Consider the following 13,479-nt stretch of genomic DNA (forward strand, 5'->3'; position numbering starts at 1 on the left):
CGCATTGGGGGGCAATACCTCCACCCGACACAGTCTTCGACTCCATTAAGTAGTCGCAGAATTGACTCGATTTTCTAAATGTAAGAGTATATAAAATGATTGAACACTTTTTACAAGTTGAGCTACAAACTCACGATCTACGCTGGTGTCAATGATCAGGTTTCCTTCTATGTTTAGCGTTATAAAGGTGGCTATTAAAATTATGAAGGTATGTGGAGCACTACCTGGTTCATGGATAACCGGTAGCACCACAAGAATGTCGTATATTAAAATGATAGGCAGGATCGAGGCTATTGAGAAGAAACACAAGAATTCTTCCAGCCGTCGAGGTAACGGATTGCGTCGAAATTGCATTCTCATTTTAAATGTTTCAGAACTAACAAAAACTTATTGAAATTATTTTCTAAGCTTGTGACAATTTATTTATTTGAGTAGTGAAAACATGAATTTAGATAAAATATTCCATTAGTTTTGAGTGCTAATTTGACAGTCTGTCCAAAAGATTCCAATCAATGAGAAAAGTTGTTTGATTAGTATTATTGCCTAAATGCATTGTTCAACTTTATTATAACTTAGTTAATTAAACGAGCTGTATCATTTATCTCTGAGTCATTTCATTTACCGTCTTCAGGTAATGGGCTGTCAACTAACGGAAATAGCCAAGCTACATGCATTCGTTGGCCAAAAACACTTCTCAGGTTATTGTAGACTCCATTATTGTGTTCCCTCCGATTTTTCTTCTCGAAATACATTTCACCCCGCCACACACAGGGCGTATGCATGATGCATATTGCAGTCGAAATAGTCACTAAAATGATATTAAGACCGTAGACTATAATTTGCAGACCTGTCCAGAATGTCAAATTGGGCCACGCCAGAAATAAACGAGTTGACATCATGGATAAATAAACCTTGCCGAATAGAGATCCATTAAGTATCCACATATAGTAAGAATTATAGATCAGTGCATAGACACTGCCAACAGCAGTGTACAATACAAAGCACATAAAATATCTGTGATTCTGGTGACCAACGCAATACCCTGTAAATCCACAATGGTGATTGCGTTTAAGTATGCAGATACCACACACCCTGCAATGTCTGGATTTAGGTGGTGCTAATCGATCGCAGTGCTTGCAATGTCTCCACTCGAGAAGCTCTTTCGATCCATTCGGTGGTGCCACGACACTTTTAACTAAATACATTATCTTGTAAATATAAATGAGTGCATTGAATGCTCACTTGGATACTCACAATCTACACTAGTGTCAACTAACATGCTGGCCAACAAGTTGCCTTCAATGTTAAGCAACATAAAAATGGCCAATATCACTGTGAAAGTATATAGAAATCCTCCAGGTTGATGAATTACCGGAATCACAATAAAAACTTCGTAGATCGAACCTAGTGGCACAATTACCGCTACGGTTAGGAATAAAAATATTTCCGGAAGATGTCGAGGAAGTGGATTTGGTCGAAACCTCATGATTTTAAGTTTGGCAAAATTTAAAAAGATATATGAACTTGTCTTGGGTAAAATTATTTGTATTTATGTATATATGGCATGAATAATCTTAACTCCTTTGATTGTCAAAGTGTATATAAAAAGGGCTTACAAGCTTACTTAAGAAATAAAAATCAGAAACTGTTAAATTAAATACAATAAACAGTACTTAAAAAATCAGAGGTTGGTTACTAAAATTTATACACTTCAAATTGCTTTTATTCTTACTTACATTAACTTTTAAATTTTTTCTTAGGGTCTGAAAATTATTTTTTATGTTATTTTCTAAAAAAGGGCTACTAGTTTGCTTAAGACCCTGTAGTGATCATCACTTTTAAAGTTAACGAGTTCCTCGGAAATTCGACTCTTTTGGTCTACTTTTGTTCGAGTTATAGAGAAATTCAACTTGTTGAAGCTCGAGTTACGGAAGCAGAATTGTTTGTAATTTGCTCAGTAAACGCAATCGCCACTCAATTTGGTTCGAGTAAGAGAAGGTACAATGTTGATCACGTTTAAGTATACAGATCCCACACCATTTACAATGCCAAGATCTGAGAGGTGCTAATCGATGGCAGATCGTGCACTGACTCCAATTAAGTCTATCTTCTGAACCTTTAGACTGCACCTTAAGACACTCTGCTAAAGTTGGTAATATAGTATATATTATATATCAATTCCCTCTATATTAAACAGCCGATAAGCGCTTGTTACGAGAGTTAAAATGTATGAAAAACTTCCTGGCTTCTGGATGGTCGGCAAAACAACAATAATATCGTATATAAAGACGATGGGCAGGAGTAAACCAAAGGTAGCAAATTTCTTTCAGCCGTCCGGGAAAGGGATTGCTTCGTAGCTTCATTCTTCTTATTACAATTTCTAGACTAACAAAGAATTAATGAAAAATGTAATAATTTGGGTATTAAAAAGTATTTCGTTAAAACTGAAAACGGCCAGTAAAGACTAAACAATAAAATAAGTCTTATCTTTTTGTACTTTGCTTAATTTGTATATAATATGGGAATGCAGTCAAAATTATGACAGAATTCGCTTATCAATTGACAAGCAATGTATGAGTACTTTGAAGTTGTACAAACAATATATACCATGAATTCATTTAAAGGAATCAAAATTGATAAGAATTTATTTTAAACAATAGAGAATGTTTTCTCTACAGTTAGTTGTCATTTATGTGCTGGCTAGAATTAAATCATGTGTCCATTGATGCTGTTGTCAATTTTCACCATTTACTTAATGGAATATTTGTCTGAAATAGCTGGATACTCAATTCAATTTGGCTATCAGCATCCGGCTGCAGTACCCATCTATGAAGTTGAGTTAAATTGGAACAGTCCAGCTTATTATATAAGTTATGTCGACGAGAAATCAAATTGGGTAAATAATTTTTATGTGTTATTGAAAAATATTTATATATAAAGACTCGTACTCCAAAGAACCAGCTGAATTTTATAATTAATCTGATATTGGTCTTTGATGAGAGTACTTTGGAATCGGATGTTCAGACTGATATAATCCAAGGTGGCGTTGGTTTTAATTTTACGACATTACGTTTGAACTGCTTCCATAATGATGAGTTCGAATTAAGAAGTGCAAAGGTAACAGTTGTAATATATGGAGTTGCCCATTCTCAAACATAAAATGCTTTTAATATCTCCGACTAAATTACAACGAATTAATTAGATAAATAAAAAAAAAACTTATGAAATAAAAACGCAATACATTATATAATTGTATTGTCAGTACTATACTTAGATGGAAAAATACTTGAAATTGCTAAGAACAAGATGGAGTTCTATTATATTGGCGGTAATTTTGAATCCGACTGTTTTGTCTATATATAACCGTCTTCGGGGAGTTGGCTTTCGATCACAGGAAATATCCAAGCCACATAAAATCGTTGACCAAACACAGTTTTTAGGTTTTTCATGACTCCATTATTGTAATCATGGAGGTATTTGCGTTTCTCAGGAGAGACTTCACCTCGCAAAACCATGGGCACATAATATTTAAATGCCAGTATCGAAAGAACCATTAGAACCACATGGAGTATACAGAAAATGGTAAATATAAAATCCATTGAATTTTTTTGAAATGGTACAATTAAAAATTTAAGTCCATTGATCAGTAGCATACGGAAAAGACTGATCCAATCATTAGGTATAACAAGAAGCACATAAAATATCTATGGTTTTGATGGCCAATGCAACATCCTGATCGCGTCGAAGTATGCAAACAGCACATCGTATACAATGCCAGGATCTGGGTGGTGCTAATCGATCGCATTGGGGGCAATACCTCCACCCGACACAGTCTTCGACTCCATTAAGTAGTCGCAGAATTGACTCGATTTTCTAAATGTAAGAGTATATAAAATGATTGAACACTTTTACAAGTTGAGCTACAAACTCACGATCTACGCTGGTGTCAATGATCAGGTTTCCTTCTATGTTTAGCGTTATAAAGGTGGCTATTAAAATTATGAAGGTATGTGGAGCACTACCTGGTTCATGGATAACCGGTAGCACCACAAGAATGTCGTATATTAAAATGATAGGCAGGATCGAGGCTATTGAGAAGAAACACAAGAATTCTTCCAGCCGTCGAGGTAACGGATTGCGTCGAAATTGCATTCTCATTTTAAATGTTTCAGAACTAACAAAAACTTATTGAAATTATTTTCTAAGCTTGTGACAATTTATTTATTTGAGTAGTGAAAACATGAATTTAGATAAAATATTCCATTAGTTTTGAGTGCTAATTTGACAGTCTGTCCAAAAGATTCCAATCAATGAGAAAAGTTGTTTGATTAGTATTATTGCCTAAATGCATTGTTCAACTTTATTATAACTTAGTTAATTAAACGAGCTGTATCATTTATCTCTGAGTCATTTCATTTACCGTCTTCAGGTAATGGGCTGTCAACTAACGGAAATAGCCAAGCTACATGCATTCGTTGTCCAAAAACACTTCTCAGGTTATTGTAGACTCCATTATTGTGTTCCTCCGATTTTTCTTCTCGAAATACATTTCAACCCGCCACACACAGGGCGTATGCATGATGCATATTGCAGTCGAAATAGTCACTAAAATGATATTAAGACCGTAGACTATAATTTGCAGACCTGTCCAGAATGTCAAATTGGGCCACGCCAGAAATAAACGAGTTGACATCATGGATAAATAAACCTTGCCGAATAGAGATCCATTAAGTATCCACATATAGTAAGAATTATAGATCAGTGCATAGACACTGCCAACAGCAGTGTACAATACAAAGCACATAAAATATCTGTGATTCTGGTGACCAACGCAATACCCTGTAAATCCACAATGGTGATTGCGTTTAAGTATGCAGATACCACACACCCTGCAATGTCTGGATTTAGGTGGTGCTAATCGATCGCAGTGCTTGCAATGTCTCCACTCGAGAAGCTCTTTCGATCCATTCGGTGGTGCCACGACACTTTTAACTAAATACATTATCTTGTAAATATAAATGAGTGCATTGAATGCTCACTTGGATACTCACAATCTACACTAGTGTCAACTAACATGCTGGCCAACAAGTTGCCTTCAATGTTAAGCAACATAAAAATGGCCAATATCACTGTGAAAGTATATAGAAATCCTCCAGGTTGATGAACTGCCGGAACCACAATAAAAACTTCGTAGATTGAACCAAGCGGCACAATTACCGCTACGGTTAGGAATAAAAATATTTCCGGAAGATGTCGAGGAAGTGGATTTTGTCGAAACCTCATGATTTTAAGTTTGGTAAAATTTAAAAAGATATATGAACTTGTCTTGGGTAAAATTATTTGTATTTATGTATATATGGCATGGATAATCTTAACTCCTTTGATTCTCAAAGTGTATATAAAAAGGGCTTACAAGCGTACTTAAGAAATCAAAAATCAGAAACTGTTAAATTAAATACAATAAACAATATTTAAAAAATTAAAAGTTAGTTACTAAAATTTATACACTTCAAATTGCTTTTATTCTTACTTTGCTATACATTACTAAAATTTATACACTTCAAATTGCTTTAATTTTTACTTTGCTATACATGAACTTTTAAATTTTCTCTTAGGGTCTGATAATTATTTTTTATGTTATTTTCTAAAAAAGGGCTACTAGTTTGCTTAAGACCCTGTAGTGATCATCACTTTTAAAGTTAACGATTTTCTCGGAAAATTCGACCATTTTGCTCTACTTTTGTTCGAGTTATAGAGAAATTCAACTTATGGAAGTTCGAGTTACGGAAGCCGAATTGCTTGTAATTTGCTCAGTAAACGCAATTGCCACTCAATTCGGTTCGAGTTAGAGAATGTACAATGTTGATCACGTTTAAGTATACAGATCCCACACCATTTACAATGCCAAGATCTGAGAGGTGCTAATCGATGGCAGATCGTGCACTGACTCCAATTAAGTCTATCTTCCGAACCTTTAGACTGCACCTCAGAACACTCTGCTAAAGTTGGTAATATAGTATATATTATATATCAATTCCCTCTATATTAAACAGACGATATGCGGCTGTTACGAGAGTTAAAATGTATGAAAAACTTCCTGGCTTCTGGATGGTTGGCAAAACAACAATAATATCGTATATAAAGACGATGGGCAGGAGTAAACCGATTGAAAGGTAGCATAATAATTCTTTTAGCCGTCCGGGAAAGGGATTGCGTCGTAGCTTCATTTTTGTTATTAAAATTTCTAGACTTACAAAGAATTTATGAAAAATGTCAACTGAAAACGGCCAGTAAAAACTTAACAATAAAATAAGTCTTATTTTTTTGTACTTTGCTTAATTTGTATATAATATGGGATTGCAGTCATGCTTGGCTATTTATGATTAGCATAAAATACTAGAAGTTTTACATTTTGAATAAATAAATAAGATCACTCTTTTATAAAATTAACATTAACTTGACTTTTTAACTTGTGTGCTCCAGCTGTAACCATCATCGGGAAGTTCGCTTTTGACTAAAGGAGAGAGCCAAACCAAATGCATTCGATTGCCAAAGACACTTCTCAGATTCAGGAATAGTCCATTATTATACTTGTGCTGTTTCCCGCTCTCCGCACAGACCTCACCACGCATAACAATGGGCACATGATAGATCAATATTATGATCGAATATAGCAGGGCTAGAATGTTGAGACTATAGAACAATAGCTGGACATTTGGCCAGAAGTTGCCTATGATCAACATGAACAAGGGACAAATCAGCTTGAAAGCCGTTAACCATGTACTATAGATGGCTGCGTTGAGGACCCACATATAGTAGGAATTATAGACGAGGGCGTAGACCGATCCGATAAAGAGGTAGAATGTGAAACACATGAAATACCGATGATTATGTTGACCAATGCAACAGCCCGTGAAGAGACAGTGGTGATCACGTTTTAAAATACAAACTCCACACACTTTGCAATGCCATGATCTCGGAGGTGCTAATCGATCGCAGGTTGGGCAATGTCGCCACTCGAGGCGCTCCAATGCGCCATCTGGCGGTACTGCAGTGCGGTCATCTGAAAGGGGAAGGGGTAAAGAGTACAGTGATTGATTGATTTGAATGTAGGCTGAGAATTACTCACGATCAACGCTTGTGTCAATCACCATGCACGCTATCATGTTTGCCTTTATGTTGAATAACAGAAACATCGCCATCAAAAAAGTAAAGGTGTGTAGAAAAGTTCCCGGTTCATGTATTGCCGGCAGCACAACAATGATCTCGAATATGAAGACAATGGGTAAAAACACCCCGATGACAAGGTAACATAATGCATCCACCAACCGGCGAGGCAGCGGATTCCGTCTCACCTTCATTGCGAATGGAACTGAACTGATTACGGGGCCCAACTAGCAGCTGATACCGGGCCTCTCTCACAACCGGTTGGACATCACGAGTACCAAAAAAGCTTTTAAGCTTTCGAGCATTGTTTTTTTTTGTTATCAAAAAACGGAGAGTGCCTATATTAAACAAATTTTATATTAATGTGATAAATTAAAATGGAGATCATACCCTGCTATTTTTAAAAGGTCAAGGGTTAAGTTAGAGACTAATTTGAAATTCATATTCTTGTTCAGCATTTCATTTTTATCTATTAAATAATAAATATTAAAATAAAGTCAATTAAGTCAATATTAAATTATAAAATGAATAAAACGAATTAACAAAGTTAGTAGAGAAACGGTGCATTAAAATGACTTGTACCGTTTATTAGAGAACTTTACGTCCGGATAATGATAAGCACTCAGTAAACTAAACAAAACATAACTTTATCTTATCAAGAAACTCACCTACATTTGTACACACTTATTTTATGTTCTTATATATATATACTTGCCTTGATATTTATAGGTCAAAAATATTAATTACAATTTGTGAAGACCCAAAATGACTTTTACTTTGAACTACCAACCTAGTATATATTTACAGAAACTAATTTAAATAATTAACTGCTTAACAGTTCACTCTCTAAATCAACTTGTATTAAGCAAGATTAAGTATGTGGCTTCACAATCTGTATAATTGTAGGTAGTGAGTGCAACTGAAACCACAAATTAATCAAGTAAATTGTTGAAACGATTTCAATCAATCGATGGCTTTAATTGTCTTCCCCGTAACCCAGTTAAATTAAGTGCAGGCAATTAGTTAGTGTAAATCGTGATTGCTTTTTGCTTAATATATAAGTTGGAATAATTCTCAGACGATGTCTTCAGTTCTCGCAATGGAAGCTAAGCAAAAGAAGCAAAAGACTCATTTGATAGTACTCAAGAGTTTTCAGAAAAGTCTAGGCACATTTCTAAAGGAAACTGGACTACATGGACTCAAATTTGTTGGCGATGCGACCCTAAGCATTTGGGAAAGGTAAGATCTGGAATCCCTGCATAATTATTAAAGTTTTTATGAGTTGCAGATCTTTCTTTTTAATTGCCTTTGTGGCTGCATTTATACTGACTTTCCAATTGATATCGAACATATATGAGAAGTGGAATAGCACCCCAGTTATCATAGGAATCAGTCCGCATGCTACTTCTATTCTAAAGGTGCCCTTTCCTGCCATTACCATATGCAATATGAACAATGTTCAGCGGAGCAAAGTGGCTCATTATAAGGAGTGAGTATTTTTTTATTTCAATATACATTAGGGTGCATCGATTTTATCGATTTTACCATTTATTTTTTAAGTTTTTTGACCCCATACAAATTGATGCACCCTAAAACACATATTTTTCATTCTGTTTACATCTTCTTTTGGGTTCAGGGGATCGCAGGAGAGTGATCTGTTGAAAGTTCTCTGCAGTGACGAGTCAGTAAACGATGAAGAATCTGACGATGCTGAAACCATTTCCTTCTTTTCATCATTGGCCAACAATAGCTTAAAAATCTCCGACTTTGTTATGAATCATTCCCAGACTTGTGATCAGATGTTGCGATTCTGTAGATTCAGTGGCATTGAATATGAATGCGACAATTTATTTCGACATATAGTTACGGATGAAGGACTGTGCTGTGTGTTTAATTTTCACCCACCTGAACGATTATATAAACGCCAGTATGTATCTTGAGGAAAGAAAATTAAATGAAATACACTCTATATAAATAAATTATTTAGTGGCCGAAACTTAACCTCAAAACTTGGCGTTGAGTCTGTGTCATGGGATCCTGAAGCTGGTTATTCCAATCAGTTACCAAGCAGGTATTATCCACGTCCTGCTGTCGGTAAGATAACTGATGTATATTATAAATAAACTTGATGATGATACGCTAAATATCGTATATAGGCTCCGGTATAACAATGGGTTTTAGTGTTGTTCTTGATGCGCAGTTGAATGAATACTACTGTTCCTCAACGAATGGACCCGGATTTAAGGTCTGTCTATAAATTAAAAGATGTTAATTTGTAAATGTAACTGTTATGTCATTTGAGTATTGTTAATACATATTCAAGTAATAGTAATGAGTAAAATCTGGGTTCGATTGTGCTTTTAAGTTCATAGAGAAATAAGCTTTTATTAAATTTACCAGTTCAATTAAAAAGTTAAAAATAATTAAAATATTCGTCCACTTTTTAAGCTCTTATTTCATAATCCTATATCAACGCCTGATATGAAAGATGAAGGACTCGTCGTTGGCATTGGCTACGAAATGAACTTTCGCCTGGAAGCCAGTAGGTCAGAGGCCATGCCCAGCATTCGTTCAATATCCATCAACAATCGACAGTGCGTTTTTATGGACGAGAAGAAGCTGCTCTATCACAAGCATTACTCTCACCGAAACTGTGAGAACGAATGCTATGCCAAGTTCCTGTACGAATCTTGTGCCTGCATTCCCCACAAATATCCCCATGTTTATCAAAATGCCAGTATTTGCACTGTGGGTGACACGATCTGTATTCGTCGAGCAAGTCGCCGAGCGAATGCAAATAAATCGTTGAAATGCAGTAAACAATGTCTGCCGAGCTGCTTTGATTTGTCCTACTTGGCGGATGCGTTATATTTCCCTTTGGCCAAACGAGATTTCCGGATTGCAAATGCCCTCGTGGCAAATATAAATAAATCCTATCTGCTAGACAACATTGCTGTCGTGAACTTGTACTACAGAGAATCAGCCTATTATGGGAGCATGAAGAATGTCTATATCGGCCTGACCGAGTTCTTGTGTGAGTAATTGACCCTCTAATTCTTAATAATAGTTTGTTATTTTTAATTTTTGTGTTTGCAGCAAACATTGGTGGTGTTATGGGCCTCTTTATGGGATTTAGCGTAATCTCCCTAGCGGAAATGTTTTATTTCTTGGTCTTGAAACCAATATCCGAATTTATAGCATGGAAACGAGGCAAACTGATTGAAACCAATCAGAATTCCATTAAAGTGGATGCAGGCCAGGAGTTTTCGAAACATAACAATAGCATCTGGCATATTAGAGAACTTTATCCCAAGGGAATCAAATCAACTACCATCGATATTAACGGTTATTCAGAAAAAGAGGTTTTCAATCCCAGAAAGGGGAAAATTATCAAAGCTTTCAAGTAAATTGAATGTTAAATTAAACATGTGTATTTGTGAACTACGGTCCTAGAACCTGCTGCATTATTGTAATCTGAATATTACGTTTTTGGGTCAACGAAATGGGTCAACTGCGGAGAGCATTTAAATGTCATCCTGTGCCAAGTAAGGAATATACAATTTCTTCTAATGGAAAAATCTCTAATTATAATGAATGTGCATTCCTGTGGGCAACGAAGTATAACCAAAATGAAACAAACATTGTCCCAAAAGCGTTAAATATTTAACAAATTATTATATTATATTTCTTCTTTTCAGGACTATATTGAATAATATATTCGTGAAGTAATTGATCTTCTTTAATTTGTTTACTACCAGAAAACTAAGTAAGTTGTGGGAGTCAGCAGCTGTTACAAATGCTAACTACTTGTTATAGACCAAAAATACTGATTTCAATTAAGAGTTTCTTTTTCCTCCTTGTTTCCCAACTCCATGTGTCGTATGTACTTGGAACTTGCTCTATGTACTGTGGTTATTTATTATATTTTATGCCAATAAGCTCATTTAGCCAAATTGGTTTTCTGTAACTAAGATTGTTATACTTGAGTGGTATCTATGGCAACTGTGTGCCTCTGGTGTACTCTTAAAGTTTCTATTGAGCTTGATATACACTCCACTACATAAGCACTTTTATGTCTTTCGAATGTGGCTCCAGTTATAAAACTGTGCCACAGCAGAAGCGCCTCAATTCGAGAATACGAGTACTCCGAACATTTTCACAATTTTGCTAGACATGGCATATATTATACATACTCTTTGAGGTTAATTGCTGACCCACACAAAGTGACTAATTTTTCTCATGCATAACATGCCCATTCCGACGGTTGCTTAATGAGTATTCCATAAGCGAACAAATTTGAACTTGTTGGCTATTACACGAACGAGACCCCTTTTTTTTTATATATATTTGGAGCCCTATATGATAAAAAACATTTTTTTCTAAAAAAAAAAATTTGCCTATTATTTCTTAGCTTTACTTTTTCTGAAAACTCCTGAATATATCTGTAACTCATTTATACACAGTCTAAGACTAAAACCACTAGTTTAAGAGCCATCAATTTTTGAATTAAGAAAATTATAAGTTTTTACACCTTGAGCCCATTGAAAATGGTCAAAAACGATACGTCGAAAATTAAGTTTTAGTATGAAAAATTTTTTGTTTGTTGATATATCTTAACCAAACTGATAGTATAGGCATCTGGGCTGGTATCTCAGAAACCATAAGAGCTAGACACTTCAAACTTGGTAAGTCGGTTCCTGGATACCTTAGGCAAATCAATTTTATTTTTAGATCGGACCACTATATCATTGGAATTAAGTTTTAGTATGTTTCTTAATATATCTTAACCAAACTGATAGAATATGCATTTCGGTTGGTGTTTGCACATTCTGACCAAATTTTGTTTAATTCGTTTCTATATATCATATAGCTGCCATATGAACAATTGGTCGAAAATCAACCTCAGTACAGAATACCTGGGCACAGGGTATCCCACTGTCGAGCGTGCTCGACTGTAAGTTACAAATTACAAAAAAAAAATACTTTCAAATGGCTTGAACTGTTATTTGCATAGTTGCATTAATTAGGCGACGCTTAATATATGATTTATTAAAATGGGGCCCCATTACTATTAAAAAAAAGGGGGTTTGGTCAGTGTAATTGTTTGGCTTAGTGGAATCGACACATTTTCGATAGTAAAAGTATATAAACTTTATATTATTTTCTTCTTTTTAGTCTATGTCTATGTCAAAATAAAATTCATACTTAATTCTGGAAAGTTTAAATTTAACTAGGTTTTATGAATATTTTATAATTATTTAAAATATTTAATATGCAAAATGCTAAAATTATGAAATAAACAAACTGATTTTAACTTCACTTATAATTATATTTTGTAATAAAATATTTAATTGACAATTGTGTGTATTATTTATCATAGAATTATATAGAAATTTGTAAAGCAACCCTCGTTGTTGCATGATTTGTGTCTCTGTAAATTTTAAAAGCTGCCTCAGCCCACTTTCATAATTTTGGGCAGAAGCCGCCTGCGGTGCAGCTACTGTGCGTGCTAGCAACTCGGTGGCAAAGCTGAAGGGGGCTAAAGGGGGTGAGAATGAAGATAGGGGTAGGCAGCTGAAGGTAAAGTGGGAGGAGATAAAAGGAGGTTAGACAAACCGAATGAAATGCATTCTTGCATTTCAAGACAATTTGCGAAATTGCAACGCTTGATGCTTCCACGTGCATTGCATCTGTTTTTTGCTCGGTGTTTTTATGGCAAGTCAACAATGTGGCCAAGACTAGAATGAGAATGAGAAGAATAACAGCAACAACAACAACAACAACGAAACAAGAACGACAGCTAAGAAGAACTAGAACTGATGTTGATGGCAACCTAGAAAGGGGTTAGGGTTTGGTTTAGGGTTAGGGTTGAGGTTTGGGGATTTTGCAAAATAAAGTAAAATAAAGTAAAGTAAAGGAACTGAATGGCAACTCGGCTTACAACGATGACAACTAGTGTAAATGATTACGACGTGTTCATGGAATTCTATACATCCTGCAGGGCAGCACCATAAGTGTCAGGAACAGAACTGGATTCAATTCTTTATGGCGTTGTTATCAAGCCAATGGCAGTTTACCATCCTCTGACCTCCTCCACGAGCACTGACAGAGCTTTGGCTTTAAATGAGAAAGTATCACATTAAATTTGTTGAGAACTCAAGCAAGAAGCAAACTACAAAACGTATTTCAACTGGTTGATTAACTGAATTATTTACATTATCGTATATTACATTTATTATTTCATATACACAGGACAATTTTGGACAAGTTTGAGGGGGTTGCAGATGATAGAGACAATGGGTGAAATGCACA

General features: G+C 35.3%; 3 protein-coding genes across 3 annotated transcripts; 2 read left to right on the plus strand and 1 right to left on the minus strand.

The window, feature by feature from the left end:
• The first annotated feature begins 2,721 nt into the window (after nt 1–2,721).
• On the plus strand, nt 2,722–3,238 carry LOC117785140. The gene is made up of 2 exons (XM_034623044.1): nt 2,722–2,896; nt 2,956–3,238. The coding sequence occupies exons 1-2, from the start codon at nt 2,726–2,728 to the stop codon at nt 3,157–3,159; spliced, it is 375 nt and encodes a 124-aa protein (XP_034478935.1). The 5' UTR covers nt 2,722–2,725; the 3' UTR covers nt 3,160–3,238.
• Nucleotides 3,239–6,331: 3,093 nt separating this feature from the next.
• Nucleotides 6,332–7,361, minus strand: LOC117784077 (probable palmitoyltransferase ZDHHC24). Its single transcript, XM_034621681.1, has 2 exons — nt 7,130–7,361; nt 6,332–7,063 (listed from the first exon to the last, which is right to left on the minus strand). The coding sequence occupies exons 1-2, from the start codon at nt 7,359–7,361 to the stop codon at nt 6,453–6,455; spliced, it is 843 nt and encodes a 280-aa protein (XP_034477572.1). The 3' UTR covers nt 6,332–6,452.
• A 905-nt stretch (nt 7,362–8,266) lies between these two features.
• LOC117783771 (pickpocket protein 28) lies at nt 8,267–10,680 on the plus strand. Its single transcript, XM_034621315.1, has 7 exons — nt 8,267–8,406; nt 8,456–8,656; nt 8,804–9,094; nt 9,155–9,261; nt 9,324–9,412; nt 9,616–10,201; nt 10,264–10,680. Exons 1-7 carry the CDS (start codon nt 8,267–8,269, stop codon nt 10,572–10,574), a joined length of 1,725 nt encoding a protein of 574 aa, XP_034477206.1. The 3' UTR covers nt 10,575–10,680.
• Nucleotides 10,681–13,479: the final 2,799 nt, after the last annotated feature.

This window comes from Drosophila innubila, assembly GCF_004354385.1.
Source record: "Drosophila innubila isolate TH190305 chromosome 2R unlocalized genomic scaffold, UK_Dinn_1.0 1_C_2R, whole genome shotgun sequence".
Classification (NCBI taxonomy): Eukaryota; Metazoa; Arthropoda; class Insecta; order Diptera; family Drosophilidae; genus Drosophila; species Drosophila innubila.